Genomic DNA, 20,904 nt, shown 5'->3' with positions numbered 1-20,904 from the left:
ACACACAGAGAGAGACACACACACACAAGAACTAGAAGAAGGCAAGTTTGGAATACAATTACAATATATTTCTCTCTCTGGTGTGTGTCACAGTGTGCGTGTACCAAAGGAGGATGTGGACGGCTTATTTCTTTCCACGTGAAATGACCGATTGTTTTTTACAGTTCAGGACAAATGTCCTATACTTTCAGCAAGGCTAGGACATTTGTCCTATAAGGACAAAATCCAAGGAACATCCCTGTAAGACCTTGCTTTTTTTTTAGACTTTTTGTCCATAACCTCTGTAAATGTATCCCCATTTTAAGACTCCCTTCTTTTTAGGGACCTGAATTTCTCAGATTGTAGGTCTATAAAGGGGGGTTCAACTGTACCATCCTTGAGTGTTATGTAGCTGTCATGTCAGGCAACTGAACTGAGCCCTTTGGAACGTTGTGAACCCAAGTGATGTAGGGAGATAACATGCAGAACGTCTCGTATTTGTAGCAAATAAGGATTATACTCTTGAAAAGGTTACTGAAGCTTTGGTGACGTGTGAAGCAAAAATGTATTGTTCATGTTGTTTAATTTTATTATTTAAGAATACAAGGAATTATGACACTAAGGTATTGTTATGAGAGAAAGCTTGTTGCTCATTGTTTTACACTAAGGTATTGCTATGAGAGAAAGCTTGTTGTTCATTGTTTTACACTAAGGTATTGTTATGAGAGAAAGCTTGTTGCTCATTGTATTACACTAAGGTATTGTTATGAGAGAAAGCTTGTTGTTCATTGTTTTACACTAAGGTATTGTTATGACAGAAAGCTTGTTGCTCATTGTATTACACTAAGGTATTGTTATGAGAGAAAGCTTGTTGCTCATTGTTTTACACTAAGGTATTGTTATGACAGAAAGCTTGTTGCTCATTGTATTACACTAAGGTATTGTTATGAGAGAAAGCTTGTTGCTCATTGTATTACACTAAGGTATTGTTATGAGAGAAAGCTTGTTGCTCATTGTTTTACACTAAGGTATTGTTATGAGAGAAAGCTTGTTGCTCATTGTTTTACACTAAGGTATTGTTATGAGAGAAAGCTTGTTGCTCATTGTTTTACACTAAGGTATTGTTATGAGAGAAAGCTTGTTGCTCATTGTATTACACTAAGGTATTGTTATGACAGAAAGCTTGTTGCTCATTGTATTACACTAAGGTATTGTTATGACAGAAAGCTTGTTGGTCATTGTATTACACTAAGGTATTGTTATGAGAGAAAGCTTGTTGCTCATTGTATTACACTGAGGTATTGTTATGACAGAAAGCTTGTTGCTCATTGTATTACACTGAGGTATTGTTATGAGAGAAAGCTTGTTGCTCATTGTTTTACACTGAGGTATTGTTATGACAGAAAGCTTGTTGTTCATTGTTTTACACTAAGGTATTGTTATGAGAGAAAGCTTGTTGATCATTGTATTACACTGAGGTATTGTTATGAGAGAAAGCTTGTTGCTCATTGTTTTACACTAAGGTATTGCTATGAGAGAAAGCTTGTTGCTCATTGTATTACACTAAGGTATTGTTATGAGAGAAAGCTTGTTGCCCATTGTATTACACTAAGGTATTGTTATGAGAGAAAGCTTGTTGCCCATTGTATTACACTAAGGTATTGTTATGAGAGAAAGCTTGTTGTTCATTGTTTTACACTAAGGTATTGTTATGAGAGAAAGCTTGTTGCTCATTGTTTTACACTAAGGTATTGTTATGAGAGAAAGCTTGTTGCTCATTGTTTTACACTAAGGTATTGTTATGAGAGAAAGCTTGTTGATCATTGTATTACACTAAGGTATTGCTATGAGAGAAAGCTTGTTGATCATTGTATTACACTAAGGTATTGTTATGAGAGAAAGCTTGTTGCTCATTGTTTTACACTAAGGTATTGTTATGAGAGAAAGCTTGTTGCTCATTGTATTACACTAAGGTATTGTTATGAGAGAAAGCGTGTTGCTCATTGTTTTACACTGAGGTATTGTTATGAGAGAAAGCTTGTTGTTCATTGTATTACACTAAGGTATTGTTATGAGAGAAAGCTTGTTGCTCATTGTTTTACACTAAGGTATTGCTATGAGAGAAAGCTTGTTGATCATTGTATTACACTAAGGTATTGCTATGAGAGAAAGCTTGTTGCTCATTGTATTACACTAAGGTATTGTTATGACAGAAAGCTTGTTGTTCATTGTTTTACACTGAGGTATTGTTATGAGAGAAAGCTTGTTGCTCATTGTATTACACTAAGGTATTGTTATGAGAGAAAGCTTGTTGTTCATTGTATTACACTAAGGTATTGTTATGACAGAAAGCTTGTTGCTCATTGTTTATTACACTAAGGTATTGTTATGAGAGAAAGCTTGTTGTTCATTGTTTTACACTAAGGTATTGCTATGAGAGAAAGCTTGTTGTTCATTGTTTTACACTAAGGTATTGTTATGAGAGAAAGCTTGTTGTTCATTGTTTTACACTAAGGTATTGCTATGAGAGAAAGCTTGTTGTTCATTGTTTTACACTAAGGTATTGCTATGAGAGAAAGCTTGTTGCTCATTGTATTACACTAAGGTATTGTTATGAGAGAAAGCTTGTTGTTCATTGTTTTACACTAAGGTATTGTTATGAGAGAAAGCTTGTTGCTCATTGTATAACACTAAGGTATTGCTATGAGAGAAAGCTTGTTGCTCATTGTTTTACACTAAGGTATTGCAATGAGAGAAAGCTTGTTGGTCATTGTTTTACACTAAGGTATTGTTATGAGAGAAAGCTTGTTGTTCATTGTTTTACACTAAGGTATTGTTATGAGAGAAAGCTTGTTGTTCATTGTTTTACACTAAGGTATTGTTATGAGAGAAAGCTTGTTGTTCATTGTTTTACACTAAGGTATTGTTATGAGAGAAAGCTTGTTGTTCATTGTTTTACACTAAGGTATTGTTATGAGAGAAAGCTTGTTGTTCATTGTTTTACACTAAGGTATTGCTATGAGAGAAAGCTTGTTGCTCATTGTATTACACTAAGGTATTGTTATGACAGAAAGCTTGTTGCTCATTGTATTACACTAAGGTATTGTTATGACAGAAAGCGTGTTGCTCATTGTTTTACACTAAGGTATTGTTATGAGAGAAAGCTTGTTGCTCATTGTTTTACACTAAGGTATTGTTATGAGAGAAAGCTTGTTGGTCATTGTTTTACACTAAGGTATTGTTATGAGAGAAAGCTTGTTGCTCATTGTATTACACTAAGGTATTCCCGCAGTGGGGCACTGCGGTTATGAAATTAAAGGCCCCTCCTGTTTTTGGAACCGCAGGAGCTTTCTAGTTTGCTGTTAGGTAGATTTTTGGTTCCTCTTTCCTGTCATGCTCTCTTTTTCTTCATGAATTCTTTTCTTTTTTCTGCCTTCTTGCTCATTCACCTGTATTTTTTCCAAAAAATCTCTTCTCTTGCCGCTTGTCTCGCGATTCATGTATAGTTTAATCTGTTAGTGTTCTGATGTAAGTCCAGCAGTAGATAGGTTAAGCCTATTTTAACATACTGGAAACTGGTAATCTTCCAGTAGGTATTAATTTAGTTTTACTAAAGCCTGCTGGGACACAAGTAATGGGTTAGTGCATTTGTAAACAGGAATCGCTTGACAAGTGGCCCCTTTCATCCCCCCCTTCCTCGTCCTGATATGGCTCTGCGTAGTCGGCTGGACGTTAAGCAACAAATAAACAAACAAACAAACACTAAGGTATTGTTATGAGAGAAAGCTTGTTGTTCATTGTTTTACACTAAGGTATTGTTATGAGAGAAAGCTTGTTGCTCATTGTATTACACTAAGGTATTGTTATGAGAGAAAGCTTGTTGCTCATTGTTTATTACACTAAGGTATTGCTTTGAGAGAAAGCTTGTTGCTCATTGTATTACACTAAGGTATTGTTATGACAGAAAGCTTGTTGCTCATTGTATTACACTAAGGTATTGTTATGAGAGAAAGCTTGTTGCTCATTGTATTACACTAAGGTATTGTTATGAGAGAAAGCTTGTTGCTCATTGTTTTACACTAAGGTATTGTTATGAGAGAAAGCTTGTTGCTCATTGTATTACACTAAGGTATTGTTATGAGAGAAAGCTTGTTGCTCATTGTTTATTACACTAAGGTATTGTTATGAGAGAAAGCTTGTTGCTCATTGTATTACACTAAGGTATTGTTATGAGAGAAAGCTTGTTGTTCATTGTTTTACACTAAGGTATTGTTATGAGAGAAAGCTTGTTGCTCATTGTTTTACACTAAGGTATTGCAATGATAGAAAGCTTGTTGCTCATTGTATTACACTAAGGTATTGTTATGAGAGAAAGCTTGTTGCTCATTGTTTTACACTAAGGTATTGCAATGAGAGAAAGCTTGTTGCTCATTGTATTACACTAAGGTATTGCTATGACAGAAAGCTTGTTGCTCATTGTATTACACTAAGGTATTGCAATGAGAGAAAGCTTGTTGCTCATTGTATTACACTAAGGTATTGCAATGAGAGAAAGCTTGTTGCTCATTGTATTACACTAAGGTATTGTTATGACAGAAAGCTTGTTGCTCATTGTATTACACTAAGGTATTGCAATGAGAGAAAGCTTGTTGCTCATTGTTTTACACTAAGGTATTGCAATGAGAGAAAGCTTGTTGCTCATTGTTTTACACTAAGGTATTGCTATGAGAGAAAGCTTGTTGCTCATTGTATTACACTAAGGTATTGCTATGAGAGAAAGCTTGTTGCTCATTGTATTACACTAAGGTATTGTTATGAGAGAAAGCTTGTTGCTCATTGTTTTACACTAAGGTATTGCTATGAGAGAAAGCTTGTTGCTCATTGTTTATTACACTAAGGTATTGTTATGAGAGAAAGCTTGTTGCTCATTTTTTATTACACTAAGGTATTGTTATGAGAGAAAGCTTGTTGCTCATTGTTTATTACACTAAGGTATTGCTATGAGAGAAAGCTTGTTGCTCATTGGCGGGGATATAGCTCAGTTGGTAGCGCGCTGGATTTGTATTCAGTTGGCCGCTGTCAGCGTGAGTTCGATCCCAGGTTCGGCGGAAATTTATTTCACAGAGTCAACTTTGTGTGCAGACTCTCTTCGGTGTCCGAACCTCCCCCCGTGTACACTACATTGGGTGTGCACGTTAAAGATCCCACGATTGACAAAAGGGTCTTTCCTGGCAAAATTGCTTAGGCACAGTTAATAATTGTCTACCTATACCCGTGTGACTTGGAATAATAGGCCGTGAAAGGTAAATATGCGCCGAAATGGCTGCAATCTACTGGCCGTATAAAATTTCATCTCACACGGCATCACTGCAGAGCGCCTAGAACTGTACCCACGGAATATGCGCGATATAAGACTCATTGATTGATTGATTGATTGATTGTTATGAGAGAAAGCTTGTTGCTCATTGTTTATTACACTAAGGTATTGTTATGAGAGAAAGCTTGTTGCTCATTGTTTTACACTAAGGTATTGTTATGAGAGAAAGCTTGTTGCTCATTGTATTACACTAAGGTATTGTTATGAGAGAAAGCTTGTTGCTCATTGTATTACACTAAGGTATTGTTATGAGAGAAAGCTTGTTGCTCATTGTATTACACTAAGGTATTGTTATGAGAGAAAGCTTGTTGCTCATTGTATTACACTAAGGTATTGTTATGAGAGAAAGCTTGTTGCTCATTGTTTTACACTAAGGTATTGTTATGAGAGAAAGCTTGTTGCTCATTGTATTACACTAAGGTATTGTTATGAGAGAAAGCTTGTTGCTCATTGTATTACACTAAGGTATTGTTATGAGAGAAAGCTTGTTGCTCATTGTTTTACACTAAGGTATTGCTATGACAGAAAGCTTGTTGTTCATTGTTTTACACTAAGGTATTGCTATGATAGAAAGCTTGTTGCTCATTGTTTTACACTAAGGTATTGCTATGAGAGAAAGCTTGTTGCTCATTGTTTATTACACTAAGGTATTGCAATGAGAGAAAGCTTGTTGATCATTGTATTACACTAAGGTATTGCAATGAGAGAAAGCTTGTTGCTCATTGTTTTACACTAAGGTATTGCTATGAGAGAAAGCTTGTTGCTCATTGTATTACACTAAGGTATTGTTATGAGAGAAAGCTTGTTGCTCATTGTTTTACACTAAGGTATTGCAATGATAGAAAGCTTGTTGCTCATTGTATTACACTAAGGTATTGTTATGAGAGAAAGCTTGTTGCTCATTGTATTACACTAAGGTATTGCAATGAGAGAAAGCTTGTTGCTCATTGTTTTACACTAAGGTATTGCTATGAGAGAAAGCTTGTTGTTCATTGTATTACACTAAGGTATTGTTATGAGAGAAAGCTTGTTGCTCATTGTATTACACTAAGGTATTGTTATGAGAGAAAGCTTGTTGCTCATTGTATTACACTAAGGTATTGTTATGACAGAAAGCTTGTTGCTCATTGTATTACACTAAGGTATTGCTATGAGAGAAAGCTTGTTGCTCATTGTATTACACTAAGGTATTGTTATGAGAGAAAGCTTGTTGCTCATTGTATTACACTAAGGTATTGTTATGAGAGAAAGCTTGTTGCTCATTGTTTATTACACTAAGGTATTGCAATGACAGAAAGCTTGTTGCTCATTGTATTACACTAAGGTATTGCTATGAGAGAAAGCTTGTTGTTCATTGTATTACACTAAGGTATTGTTATGACAGAAAGCTTGTTGCTCATTGTTTATTACACTAAGGTATTGTTATGACAGAAAGCTTGTTGCTCATTGTATTACACTAAGGTATTGCTATGAGAGAAAGCTTGTTGCTCATTGTATTACACTAAGGTATTGCTATGAGAGAAAGCTTGTTGTTCATTGTATTACACTAAGGTATTGTTATGACAGAAAGCTTGTTGCTCATTGTATTACACTAAGGTATTGCTATGAGAGAAAGCTTGTTGCTCATTGTATTACACTAAGGTATTGCTATGAGAGAAAGCTTGTTGCTCATTGTTTTACACTAAGGTATTGCTATGAGAGAAAGCTTGTTGCTCATTGTATTACACTAAGGTATTGCTATGAGAGAAAGCTTGTTGTTCATTGTTTTACACTAAGGTATTGTTATAACAGAAAGCTTGTTGCTCATTGTTTTACACTAAGGTATTGTTATGAGAGAAAGCTTGTTGCTCATTGTATTACACTAAGGTATTGTTATGACAGAAAGCTAGTTGCTCATTGTATTACACTAAGGTATTGTTATGAGAGAAAGCTTGTTGCTCATTGTATTACACTAAGGTATTGTTATGAGAGAAAGCTTGTTGTTCATTGTTTTACACTGAGGTATTGTTATGAGAGAAAGCTTGTTGTTCATTGTTTTACACTAAGGTATTGTTATGAGAGAAAGCTTGTTGTTCATTGTATTACACTAAGGTATTGCTATGAGAGAAAGCTTGTTGCTCATTGTATTACACTAAGGTATTGTTATGAGAGAAAGCTTGTTGCTCATTGTATTACACTAAGGTATTGTTATGAGAGAAAGCTTGTTGCTCATTGTATTACACTAAGGTATTGTTATGAGAGAAAGCTTGTTGCTCATTGTATTACACTAAGGTATTGTTATGAGAGAAAGCTTGTTGTTCATTGTTTTACACTAAGGTATTGTTATGAGAGAAAGCTTGTTGCTCATTGTTTATTACACTAAGGTATTGTTATGAGAGAAAGCTTGTTGCTCATTGTTTTACAGTGGAACCCATCTTTAAAGACCTCAGAAATTTGTTTATAACCTCTAAAACATTTACTCACATTTTAGTACTTCCTCCCTTAGTTTACTTTGACGGGTGCAGTGGCCTAGCGGATAAGACATCGTCCTTCTATGTGGAAGGTCACGCCTGGTGGGTTTAGGGTGGAGATTTTTCCGATCTCCCAGGTCAACTTATGCGCAGACCTGCTAGCTAGCCTTATCCCCCTTCGTGTGTACACGCAAGCACAAGACCAAGTGCGTGTGGAAAAGATTCTGTAGTCCATATGGCTGCCTGAATGGAAGGGCAAAAATGGTAATACACATAAATACCCACTTGTGCAAAAACATAAGGGAACATGGGAGTTTCAGCCCATGAACGAAGAAGAAGATAATTAAGTTTACTTGTTTGACTAATTGTACGTTTATTGTGTGTTGACAGCAGGGCGGTGCAGAGGAGTTGCAGGAGGAGGAGACGGCAGGCAGCCTGCAGCGAGTTCTTCACCCCACTGTGTTCGACAGCCTGGACATCCACGTCGACAAGCTCAACGTTCTCACGCGCAGTTACCCCACTGATGAAGACCACAGTAGGTTCCTGCTTTCAAACACTTTTGCTTTCACTTAGTATTCTTTGGTTGTTTAAATGCTGAAAAGAAGGTCTAAGAGGAGAAAAGGGGAAATAAAAGATGTTCAGAAATATCTCATGTTGGTTTTGTATGGGTTGTGAAAGAGTCTGTCTCCACAAGTGGCCAAGGTGCACGTCGGGAGACACACCCGTTGCCAGTGACTGGCCCATAATGCCACATAGGAAAGTTTACCTCCATAAAAGTAATAGTATTCACTCTATCACAACCTGTACAAACCCGACAGGAGACACACCCGTTGCCAGTGACTGGCCCATAATGCCACATAGGAAAGTTTACCTCCATAAAAGTAATAGTATTCACTCTATCACAACCTGTACAAACCCGACAGAGTTATTTCTGGAATTCGTCGATTAGTATACATGTTAATTTTACGTTGTTGTTGTATTTGTGTATACTTTTTTTTGGGGGGGGTAGGTCAGATAAATAACAGCGTTTGTAAATTAAGTCGCTGTTTAAAGGGCAGCTCACACATTTCTGTTCTAGGTGTAGACTGTGTTTTAAAGTAAGTGATATAAAATTATAGTTTGAAAGGAATATACATTTTAATGAGAGAAAACAAATCAGAAAAATAATGTCACATTTGCTAATTCACTGGTATTTCTCTTATTCCAGACCTAGGCGAGGACATCCACTACCTGAAGCGCCTCGCGCTGACAACAGGCAATGATCAGGCCACAGTGGGACTGTACAGGGTTCTCTTTGCTGCCTACACACACCATCAGACACAGCGTGTTTCCGACGCAGTCATCAAGTAGGTTCATACCCAAAAGTCACACACTTGCATCAGTCCTGCATTGCTATATAGGTTGTAGGGGTGATATAAAACACCAACCAACCAACCAAACAACCCAAAAGTCACAAACTTGCATCAGTCCTGCATTGCCATAGGTTGTAGGGGTGATGTAAAACACCAAACCAACCAACCAAACAACCCAAAAGTCACAAACTTGCATCAGTCCTGCATTGCCATATAGGTTGTAGGGGTGATATAAAACACCAACCAACCAACCAAACAACCCAAAAGTCACAAACTTGCATCAATCCTGCATTGCCATATAGTTTGTAGGGGTGATATGAAACACCAACCAACCAACCAAACAACCAACCCAAAAGTCACAAACTTGCATCAGTCCTGCATTGCCATAGGTTGTAGGGGTGATATAAAACACCAACCAAACAACCCAAAAGTCACACACTGGCATCAGTCCTGCATAGCCATATAGGTTGTAGGGGTGATATAAAACACCAACCAACCAACCAAACAACCCAAAAGTCACACACTTGCATCAGTCCTGCATAGCCATATAGGTTGTAGGGGTGATATAAAACACCAACCAACCAACCAACCAAACAACCCAAAAGTCACACACTTGCATCAGTCCTGCATAGCCATATAGGTTGTAGGGGTGATATAAAACACCAACCAACCAAACAACCCAAAAGTCACACACTTGCATCAGTCCTGCAATGCCATATAGGTTGTAGGGGTGATATAAAACACCAACCAACCAACCAAACAACCCAAAAGTCACAAACTTGCATCAGTCCTGCATTGCCATAGGTTGTAGGGGTGATATGAAACACCAACCAACCAACCAAACAACCCAAAAGTCACACACTGGCATCAGTCCTGCATAGCCATAAAGGTTGCAGGGAGAAAAAAAACCCACTAACCAACCAACCAAACTATCTGAAAGACAGTCTGCACAAAGAAGTGTCTTTGCTTCCTTCACTCACAATGGTTTTGTAAGAAGGTTGATACCAGCAGGCTCCTAGACATCATATATTTCAGTATATTAATAATATAATGAATTCTATAATGTGAAGGAGCCTGCTGGTATCATTGTATCAATGAATTATCTTTTCTTTGTTTTGGCCTGCGTTCCTTGTGTTTCTGATGTAGAGATCAGTGGGCTGAAGTCCCTTGTGTCACATAACTTACAACCTTAACTTGCATTACTAGTGTCATGATTAGACCATTTATGCCATGCAGATGTCAAAACCATCATGGTCCATGTCATTGTCGGGACACCAGCCTCGTGAAGTAATAAACAACTGTACGTTTATTGCATCAGTCCTGCATAGCCATAAAGGTTGCAGGGAGAAAAAAACCCACTAACCAACCAAACAAACTACCCGAAAGACAGTCTGCACAGAGAAGTCTCTTTGCTTCCTTCACTCACAATGGTTTTGTAAGAAGGTTGATACCAGCAGGCTCCTAGACATGGACGCTAACAGAAACCACAGTCGATGAAGGTCCTGAGCGAAAGAGAGTGAAAAACCGGCCACAGTTCTCAGCTTCGTGTGTCTGTGTGTAACCTCTTTCATTGACAAAATACTCTTGTTTACCCTCAGCCTTGACCAGTGAGTCGGTTGCCTAATCTGTGAACCCTTCAGTTGTCTTGCGTTGTCAAAAGTTACTCTGGCCACAGCCCCAAACAGTACATGGCTGGAGGGAGTGAGAGAGAGGGAGGGGGGGGGGGGGGGGTGGAGGGGTAGCTGGCTAAACTCTGTGGGGTGTCCGGTGTCACTGCTGTCAGCAGGAAGAGCATTGGAGAGAAATAGAGAGGTGTACTCTTCCACACAATTTCCAAGCATCAGTTGTCACGCTTGGGGTAGGCATTAGTGAGGGAGAGTGGGAGCTGTGTTATGTACAGTGTATTTCCGACTGAAGAGTGAAAAGTCACTGCCATGCCACATGATCGGCATGCAGTCAATAAAGCCAGACAAGAAGAAAATAAATTACATGATTATGACATGCAGCTCTATCTGCTGCTATTTATTCAGACTGGTTTTCAAGCTTATTCTTGCAAAGCATCTGCGCTCCTCTGTGCTGTGTTTGTGTGGCTGCTTTCGCATGTCAGTGCATGGTCATTGGTGAGTGTGTTCACTGCCTTGAGGATTTATTTTATCTCTTCTTTTCAACACTTTTCATACAAATCATTTTTGCGGAACGTTTAAAGAAGTATTAGGAGTTTATTGTTATTGTTTAGTAGCCACAAGAAGTGATTAGCATAGACTCAATTCTGTTGTTTGTGTGTCTCTGTGTGAGTGTATGGGGGAGGGGGTGGTGTGGTCACCCCTCCCATGACCGGACACCTGCAATGTACGGACAGTTTTGCTATGGCCCAAGGGTGTCCGTTCATGAGAGGGACTGCTGTACAAATTGTGAAAGTGATGACGTTTTAGAACCTTCTTTTTACAGTGATAGACCCGATTGTAAATAGTTTTAAGCATGGAGTTTACCATGTGAACTGAAAAAGTAAGTAAACTTGCATCGGTCTCGAATATCATTAACTGCTGAAGAGACATAAAAAATAACCAACTAACCAAATGGTGTTTGTGTACACAGGATCACACAGGACCTTGTGGTGGACTACCCTCACCTCATCCCCCTCATCCTGGACTTCCTGTTGGCCATCAAGGAGACGCTCAGTGACAGGTGGGTGCTTTGAGTGGAATAGACGTTCACTCAGTGTAGTGCACACACCATGTAGTGCACACACCATGTAGTACACACACCATGTAGTACACACACCATGTAGTGCACACACCATGTAGTACACCCACCATGTAGTACACACACCATGTAGTACACACACCATGTAGTGCACACACTCAGTGTAGTGCACACACCATGTAGTACACACACCATGTAGTACACACACCATGTAGTGCACACACCATGTAGTGCACACACCATGTAGTACACACACCATGTAGTACAGGGGAACTCACCTTGTAAGACCTGAAACAATCTGAGAAAACCAGACTTACAATGGGGGTACATTTACACAGGTTTTCAACAGAACATTGGAGAAAACCTGTTTTAATGGGAGGGAGTCTTAATTCAGGGGTCTCAACACTTTCTACCCCACCTATGTTGACCAAGTGGTTTTTTTAGCCGAGACCAGCTGTGCTGCAGCAGGTCACTCAGAATTGTAGTAACTGTGTGGAAACTGTGTAGCAACACGATGGAATGCAGGCGTTAGATCGAAGTTACAGGAAGCGACTGAAGTGACTGTGTGTACGGATAATTATATCCGTACCAGGTCAGATAGAGCCATATGAGTGGGTACGGATATATCCGTACCTGGGAGACAATGAGTTAAAAGAGAGGTTCCACCGTAGTAGAATAGAGAGATTAAATTATATATTCTTACTCTAACTCGCATTTATATAGCATTGCATGCTAAGGCGTCGAAAACTCTACCCGTCTAAGGGGGAGGTAACCATTAAAAAGACGCTTTGGGCCGCTGCTATGTGATAAGGCAATGTTTACCTCCCTTATACCCCTGTGTGTCATGAGTAGTGCACACACCTTGTAGAAATTGTAGCTGGGTTTTGAGAATCAGCTACTCAAAATGTTTATGATAAGATCAATCTCCTCTAGGATCCAGTCTGCCAAAACTGAACATGCTATGGTTATTTGGAAGGGGTTACTGCGTTGAAGGTTTGAGGTATTAATAGCTCAGTGCTCAAGGCAGACAATTCTGCAGACCAGCTACAGTGACGTGTGTGTGTGTATGTATCAGGGATGAAAATTCTCCGTTTTTTCCGACTTTTCCGATTAGTTTCAATGGGCCATCCGATTTGTTTGTGCGATTCCGGTATTTTTACGGTACGGTTTCTGTTTAAAGACGAACAGTCTCATCCTTCTCAAACAAAATGGCGAGCGCGAAAGTTCTCCAACGTGACAAGGATCGACTTCCCGATTCATGCTCCAAGAACAAATTCCGATGGGATTGGATGGACAAACACATCGATGATGTTCGAGTTGGGGACGTTATCCGAAAATTGGACGAGGAAGGCGTGGTGAAGTGCGTGTGTTGCGAGAAAAACATTAAGTATGGTCAGGCCGGATTCAACGCCATATGACAGCACATGAAGAAAGCTTCCCATTCGAAGTCTCGGTCATTGTTTTTTGAGCGGGCCGAGACTAGTTGGCAGTCGTGTCGTAGATTGTTGACACTCTCTCTCTCTCTCTCTCTCTCTCTCTCTCTCTCTCTCTCTCTCTCTCTCTCTCTCTCTCTCTCTCTCTCTCTCTCTCTCTCTCTCTCTCTCTCTCTCTCTCTCTCTCTCCCGAAAGGGGCTAAGGCCTTAAAGGAATAAAATCTTGTTCTTGTTGTTCTTGTTCTTGTTCTCTCTCTCTCTCTCTTTATTTTGCACCCACTGACATTTTTTTCCCCGGGGCAGCTTGCCCCTGGACCCCCCCCCCCCCCCCCAAGTAGTCTGAAAGTGATATAAAATTCTCTATATATATATACATGTATATATTTCATGACAATACCAGCTTGTTGTAATCCCTTTTTAATGCCTGAAAAAGAAGTAGATTTGCTTTCAAATGAGCACCAGATTGCTTCATTTTGTATGTATTTTGGAGCCATGTTTGAATCCAATTTGAAGGCTCAGATAGCCCCAGATTGCACCAAATTGCACCCTTGAAAAAAAAAAAATTCCGGGGGGGCATGCCCCCGGACCCCCCTGGAAGTCTTGGCGCTTCGCGCCTGCGAAACTTGAATTATTTTTTCAGTTTTTTTTTCTTTCTTCAGTTTTCATCCCTGATGTATGTACACCTAACACTTGTGCTGAGATGTTGTTTTGTTACACTCTGTCGTGTGTTTGTCTGACATTTGTACAAGATGTTTTATTTGTTACTTTCTAGTACTGTGTACATGGCCACCCTGTCGTTAGTGTATGTGAGTGTGTGTCATACAATTGTGTTGAGATGTTGTTTTATTTGTTACTTTCTAGCACTGTGTACATGGCTATCCTGTCGTGTGTGTGTGTGTGTACACGTGTGTGAGTGTGTAACACTTGTGCTAAGATGTTGTATGTGTCACTCACTAGCACTGTGAACCAGGCCACCCTGTCGTGTGTGTGTCACTGAGTATGTGTGTGGATTGGATTGGATTGGATTGGATAAGATTTACAGTCCAGTGAGGTTACCCTCATGGAAATTCGGGCTGCTTTCTCCCCGGGGAAAGCGAGCTGCCATACATACGGCGCTACCCATATTTTTTTTTTTCCTGCATGCGTGTATTCATGTTTCCTGAGACATGTTTAAGCATGTGTGTGTGAGTATGTGTGTGTTTAATAACACTTGTGCTGAGATTTTGTTTTATTTCTGACTTTCTAGCACTGTGTACCAGGCCACCCTGTCGTCGTTGCACAGCCAGGTGTTGAGCGCCAGACAGGCCGAGGTGTTGTCTCACTTCAGGTTTTACCTGCAGGTGCTCAGTGCCTCCGCCAAGCAACCCCACATACAGCAACAGGTGAGACAGGAGGACCTTTCCTTGAGACTGGAGTTATTCTCAATGTAAACGTTAATTTGCTGAATTGATATTAACTTCTACTTAAACTGTTCCCTTGTTAATCCCTTGATTTTTAATAGCGCTATTCGATGTCATATTTGCCCGTTTGCAAAAGTTGAGGCCGCACTGTCATGTTGGTGTGTCTGGCTTCTGTGCTTGACTGAATGGTTCATCACGCTTTAACATTCTTGTTCAGATTTTTTTTTCATAACCTCTGCAAATTTACGTTCATTTTAAGACTCCCTCCTTTTTGAGACCTGATTTTTGACTCACATGCGAAGCAAAAGTGAGTCTATGTACTCACCCGAGTCGTCCGTCCGTCCGGACATCCGTCCGGACGTCCGTCCGGAAAACTTTAACGTTGGATATTTCTTGGACACTATTCAGTCTATCAGTACCAAATTTGGCAAGATGGTGTATGATGACAAGGCCCCAAAAAACATACATAGCATCTTGACCTTGCTTCAAGGTCAAGGTCGCAGGGGCCATAAATGTTGCCTAAAAAACAGCTATTTTTTACATTTTTCCCATTTTCTCTGAAGTTTTTGAGATTCAATACCTCACCTATATATGATATATAGGGCAAAGTAAGCCCCATCTTTTGATACCAGTTTGGTTTACCTTGCTTCAAGGTCAAGGTCACAGGAGCTCTTCAAAGTTGGATTGTATACATATTTTGAAGTGACCTTGACCCTGAACTATGGAAGATAACTGTTTCAAACTTAAAAATTATGTGGGGCACATGTTATGCTTTCATCATGAGACACATTTAATCACATATTCTTACTCCAATTCTTATGAATGCATTGACTTTAGTCCCACATGCTAGATGTCGAAAAACCTCTCAAATTACCTGCCCTTAGTAGGGTGGTAACCAAGCTAAAAGCGACGCCATAGCCGTTGCTATGGCCTGACCTTGCTCGGTTACCCATAACACCCTGCGCACCACGTGAGCGCTAGCATCCGTAATGTTCATTCTCGACTTTCGACAACACACGGTGGACGTGTCCGAATTTCGCTCTCACTTTTGGCCTTCACATGCCTGCTCGTCCGTGAGACTAGCCGGTTCTTGGGGGTCTACCTGTCCGTCTACCTTTTGGTGAGATCTTTCCTTTTTACGTTTGGAATGTAAATGTTGATAGCTTTGTTTTGAACACGCACGCAGATAATTTTGTTCTGGGTGACTGTTTTCGCCGGTCTTAAAATGGCCGACAACAAAGCTAAACTGAGTGCGAGACTGGAAGGTGACAAGGCTCTTAGCCCAGTTAAGAAAGCTAAAGCTAAGAGTAAAGCCAAGAGCGTTGATTTGCCTATTATGCGGGTAGAAGATCCGTCAAATAGCACTTCGTTTGATGTTCCTATCCCTCCGAGGACGGGTTCCGTTCGCTCACAGCTCGCGTCCCCCGATGGGGGTGAGGAGCCGGGGCCTTCAGCCCTGGGCTCGTTAAAGTCCGAATTGTTTGATTTTATTTCTCAACAGTTTGCGTCTCGCTCTGGGGTCCCTCCTCTGCCTCCGGCGGTAGGGGACCCTTCCTCCCTGGCTCGGCTGGGGTCGTCGTCGTCGTCGACTATGGCGACTCCCGCGGATGGGGGGGGTGGCCGGGCGGCCATTTCTTCTGCGCACTTGCTTGGTGCACCTGACCAGTTCGGGCCTTCCCTCTCTGCCTCTGGTAGTGCTGCGGTTGCGCTCGAACACTCTCTCCGTAAGGAGAGGGGGTCTGCTTCCTCTCTTTTTCTTCCCGCTCAGCTTGCTTTTAGCAACACTGCAGTGGGAAGTCAGCTCTCTCCCCTTGTGGGAGAGGGAGAGAGGGGGCATGGTAAGTCACAGCCTGGGCTTGGTCCCACCTTGCCCCACTGGGGGCAGGGGGCTGTGCCAGCTTCTCACTCTTTCCCACCCACTGGGCGGGACTGGGTGGGGGCTGGTGTAGCGGCTCACCCTTTCTCGCCCGCCGGGCATGATCGGGTGTCCGCTGTTGGACTGGCGTCTCAGTCAGTGCCGCTATTGTCCACTGCTAGCAGCCGCCCCTCTCCCCAGCAGGGGTGGTGGGGTGGTGGGGCATCGGGACTACAGCAGGTTGACGGGTGGGGGCGGCCTTTCACGGCCTCTCCCCTCACTCAGTCTTACCCCTCGCAGGGTTCGCTTGCTACAGCTACGAGCCAACTCCCACCGCATGCAGCGGGCGGGGTAGCTCAAACTGGCCAGACCGGTTTTGACTGTTGGGGCCAAGCGCCCGGTCAGCGGTTGACCGACAATAGGCCTGGCGCGGCTTTGTTGGGTGGCCCCCTCCCCCCGCCTTCTTGGCGGGCCTCTGTGCCTACTGTTTACCCTTCTACCCCAGTGGGGCAGGGGGGGGATGGTGGGTGGCAAGCGGGATCGGGTCACGCTTTTGTTGCTCCTGTCTCCCCTCCTGTGTACAGTGATACTGTACAGGCTGGGGATTCGGATTCTTCTGTGGAAGATGAGGAGTGTGTAGTCTTGCCTTTTGGTTTTAGGCAAGCCATGAGAAGAGCGGCTTGTGTGGCAGCTCGTTACTTTCCGGAGGGGGTGGTGGATTCAGGACAGGATGTCTCTTTTCCACCATCCGCGGCGAATGATTTTCGGCCTTCGCAGGAGAGTTCACAATCGTTTCGTTTTGTGGAATCGCCTGCCGTGGCTTATCACATGTCGCAACTTTTGGCTCGACCGGCCCCTCAGGGCAGCGGTCTGTCGCCAACTCCTTTCCCTTTGTTGCATGCTCATGATACAGCGCCTGCTTCAGCCGATCCATGGCTAGCGTCAAACGCGCAGGCCACTGCTTTTTCGCCGTTAGTGCAGAAAAAGCTGGACTGGAACGTGAAGTCAAGGAACTTTGTTCAGACTTTTGCTTTGCCGAGGGCAACTTTGCCAATTCCGCCGGAGTTGCTTGCCTTGTTGCCAAAGCAACCTTCTGCTAAGGAAGGGGTCTCGTTCTCGGACGCTTCTCTCTCTTCTCTGGAGGAGATTGGGCGTCTTGATCTGGAATTGGCTTCTATGGCAGAGTCTTTGCTCCGAGCTCTTACTCGAGCTGTGGCTGGCTCTTTGGAGCCGTTTAGACTCAGGGAAGACGCCTCAGCCAGTGATATCTCCATACTGCTTGCTGCTTTGGGGATGGTGAATTCTGAGAGGATGAGCATTTCAGCGAGGCTGTATGCTCATGCTGTCTTTTCACGGCGTGATTTGCTGCTTTCTCAAGCAGGTTTTTCCCAGCAGTCCACTGTGGACTCGCTTCGTTCCTCGCCTTTTGTTGAGGGCTCTCTCCTGGGTAGAGTAGCCCTGGATGCAAGGCAGCGGGAAGTTCAGGAGGCTAAAGACAGACATCTCGTTGGGATTTCGTTTAAAATCCCAAAGAAATCTCAGTCTTCTTCTAAGCCTGCCTGGAACAAGAAGCAGCACAACGCCTCTCGTCCTAAGGAACAGGGAGATAAGGGCGCACCAGCCAAGGGTGCTCCTTATCCTAAGAAACCCTCGTTCGGGAAGGGGAGGGGGGGGGCTCGAAAGCCCTCCCCCCAATGAGGCTCTCCCGATCACATCACCCCTGTTCCCCCCACTTTTGTGGTGGCGGGGGGCCCCACCAGGGCCATTTCCATGTGGCAGGCGTTAGTGCACAGCCAATGGATTTTGCGGGTGGTGCGATCGGGATTCCGCCTGTTGTGGGAGGGGGAAAAGGCTCCCTTGGCCAGGGTTCCTCCTCCCTTTCGTTTTCCGGCCAGCCTGGAGGCCAGAGCGGCCATAGAGACAGAGATCAGGTCTCTTTTGGCCAAAGAGGCTATAGAGGAGATTGTGGATCACTCCTCGCCGGGGTTTTACGGACGCCTGTTTGTTGTGCCCAAGGCGTCGGGCCGCTGGAGGCCTGTTCTCGATCTTTCGGTCTTGAACAAGTTTCTGCGGAAGATCAAGTTTCGTATGGAAACGCCAGCTTCGGTCAGGGAGGCCCTGCGCCGGGGAGATTGGGTGACTTCGGTGGATTTGACGGACGCCTACTTTCATATCCTTATGTATCAAGTGGACAGAAAGTGGCTCCGGTTCCGCTGGGGTCATCGGATCTTTCAATTCAGGGCTCTGCCCTTCGGGCTGTCCCTGGCCCCGTGGGTTTTCACTTTGGTGATCAGACAGTTGGCCGCGCTGATCAGGCAAAGAGGTATTCGTCTACGGACGTACCTCGACGACTGGTTGATTCTGAGTCAGAGTCAATCAGTGTGCCTCTTGAACACTCAGGTAGTGTTGAACCGGGCTCTGAGCCTGGGGTTCTCTGTGAACCAAGCGAAGTCGGAATTGACTCCCTCGCAGAGGTTTGTTTACCTCGGTATGGCGTTCGACACTGTCGCTTGGACGGTCCGGCCTACGCAGGAGAGGATTCAGAAGCTTCATGCTCTCATTTCGGCCGTGGCTGGCAGCCAGCAGGCTTCGGTGAGGGTCCTTACCTCGATTCTGGGCCAAATGGAATCTATGGCAACTCTGGTTCCCTTAGGGAGGGTGTACAAGAGGCCTTTCCAGGCTGCGCTCAGCTCTCTCTGGGAGCCGGCTTCGCAAGATTGGGACAAAATCGTCTCCACGCAGGGATGGTTCAGTCACGCGACGGCTCGGTGGCTGGACCTAGACTGGATCTCTCAGGGGGTCCCCATCTCTCTGCCCCCTCCGGACATAGACCTGTTTACGGATGCGTCTATGGCTGGGTGGGGGGCCCACATCGGGGGCCAGGCGGCCTCCGGTCTTTGGACTCAGGCCCAGCGTCTCTGGCATATCAATCGCCTGGAGTTGGAGGCTGTTTCCCTCGGTTTGCTTGCGTTTCTCCCTCTGGTGGGCGGCAGACATGTCCGGTTGCACACGGACAATACCACTGTCGCTGCCTACATCAACAAGCAGGGAGGAGCTCGGTCGTTTTCCCTGTCAGACAGGGCATGCGAGGTTCTGGTGTGGTGCCACTCGCATCGGATCATGATTTCAGCAGAGTTCCTGCCGGGCAAGCTCAACGCTCTAGCGGATGCGCTCAGCAGGTCCTCTCAGGTGTTGCACACCGAATGGACGATCACTCACGGGGCGCTCCAACGCCTGTGGGCACAGGTGGAGAAGCCCATGATCGATCTATTTGCAACGAGATTTTCAAAGAGACTTCCCATTTTCGTGTCTCCCTTTCCGGACACGGAAGCTTGGGCAAGCAATGCGTTGGAGATCTCGTGGAGCGGCCTTCAGGCCTACGCATATCCTCCCTTTCCTCTACTCAGCAGAGTGGTGAGGAAGGCCGAGCTGGATCGTCCGGAGCTCCTGCTGCTGGTAGCCCCCTGGTGGCCTTCCCAGCAGTGGTTTCCAGATCTGCTGTTGCTGGCAAAAGGGGTTCCGATCCCTCTAAATCTGGTGCGGGGAGAGCTCGTTCAGCCAAGAACAGGCATCCCGCACAGAGACCCGCAGGCCCTGCGCCTACACGTTTGGAGACTGTGAGGTCGGAACTGCGGAAATCTGGCGCTTCAGACTCTACGCTGGATTTGGTTTTTAAGGCGCATAGGTCCTCGACTGCGTCTGTGTATGCTTGCCATTGGGCCGCCTGGGCCAAGTGGTGTAGGGAGACGGGGGTCAATGCCGTGGCCCCGCGCTCGTTACAGGTGGCAAATCATCTTTCTTTTTTGTCTGCTCAGGGCAGTTCAGCCTCTGCTTTGAGAGTCCGACGTTCTGCTATATCTGCTACTCTGAGACAGATAGGCAGATTGATTAACGTTAACGGAGTGATTGCTAGTGTGATCAAAGGGGCCGCTCTCCAGGAAGCGCAGAGACGGACCTCTGTCCCGGCATGGGACTTATTTTTGGTTTTAGAATATTTGCGGTCTGCGGCGTTTGAGCCTTTGCAGGCTGCTAGCCTGACTGATTTAACACGCAAGACGGTTTTTCTGCTTCTTCTGGCTACTGCTCGGCGAGGCAGTGAGATACATGCCTTGTCGGGTTTGTCGGAAGACATCGCGTTTGAGCGCGATGGTTCAATGTCGCTTCATTTCCGGCCTGGTTTTCTCGCGAAAAATCAAAAGCCAGGCCAATCCCCGCCCGTGGTCCGAGTCCCACCGCTTGGGACTATCCTAGCTTCGCACGATCCGGACTTAGCTAACTGTCCAGTTAGGGCCTTGAAGTCTTACTTGGCTCGCACTCAGTTGGTTAGGGCCAAAAGCCAAAAACTTTTGTTCATT

General features: G+C 43.7%; 1 protein-coding gene and 1 long non-coding RNA gene across 2 annotated transcripts in view; one reads left to right on the top strand and one right to left on the bottom strand.

The window, feature by feature from the left end:
* Positions 1-20,904, top strand: part of LOC138946917 (AP-5 complex subunit beta-1-like) — a 76,256-nt gene that overhangs the window by 32,440 nt on the left and 22,912 nt on the right. Inside the window, exons 8-11 of the mRNA XM_070318321.1 lie at positions 8,197-8,341; positions 9,014-9,152; positions 11,754-11,843; positions 14,541-14,676. Coding sequence (XP_070174422.1) covers positions 8,197-8,341; positions 9,014-9,152; positions 11,754-11,843; positions 14,541-14,676 — 510 coding nt within the window. The remainder of the gene's footprint in view (positions 1-8,196; positions 8,342-9,013; positions 9,153-11,753; positions 11,844-14,540; positions 14,677-20,904) is intronic.
* Positions 3,263-20,904, bottom strand: part of LOC138946980 (uncharacterized) — a 63,916-nt gene continuing 46,274 nt past the window's right edge. Inside the window, exon 2 of the long non-coding RNA XR_011449502.1 lies at positions 3,263-3,741. This is a non-coding gene — a long non-coding RNA (uncharacterized lncRNA). The remainder of the gene's footprint in view (positions 3,742-20,904) is intronic.

This window comes from Littorina saxatilis, linkage group LG1 (assembly GCF_037325665.1).
Source record: "Littorina saxatilis isolate snail1 linkage group LG1, US_GU_Lsax_2.0, whole genome shotgun sequence".
NCBI classification, from domain to species: domain Eukaryota; kingdom Metazoa; phylum Mollusca; class Gastropoda; order Littorinimorpha; family Littorinidae; genus Littorina; species Littorina saxatilis.
This window is presented reverse-complemented; position numbering and strand designations above follow the sequence as displayed.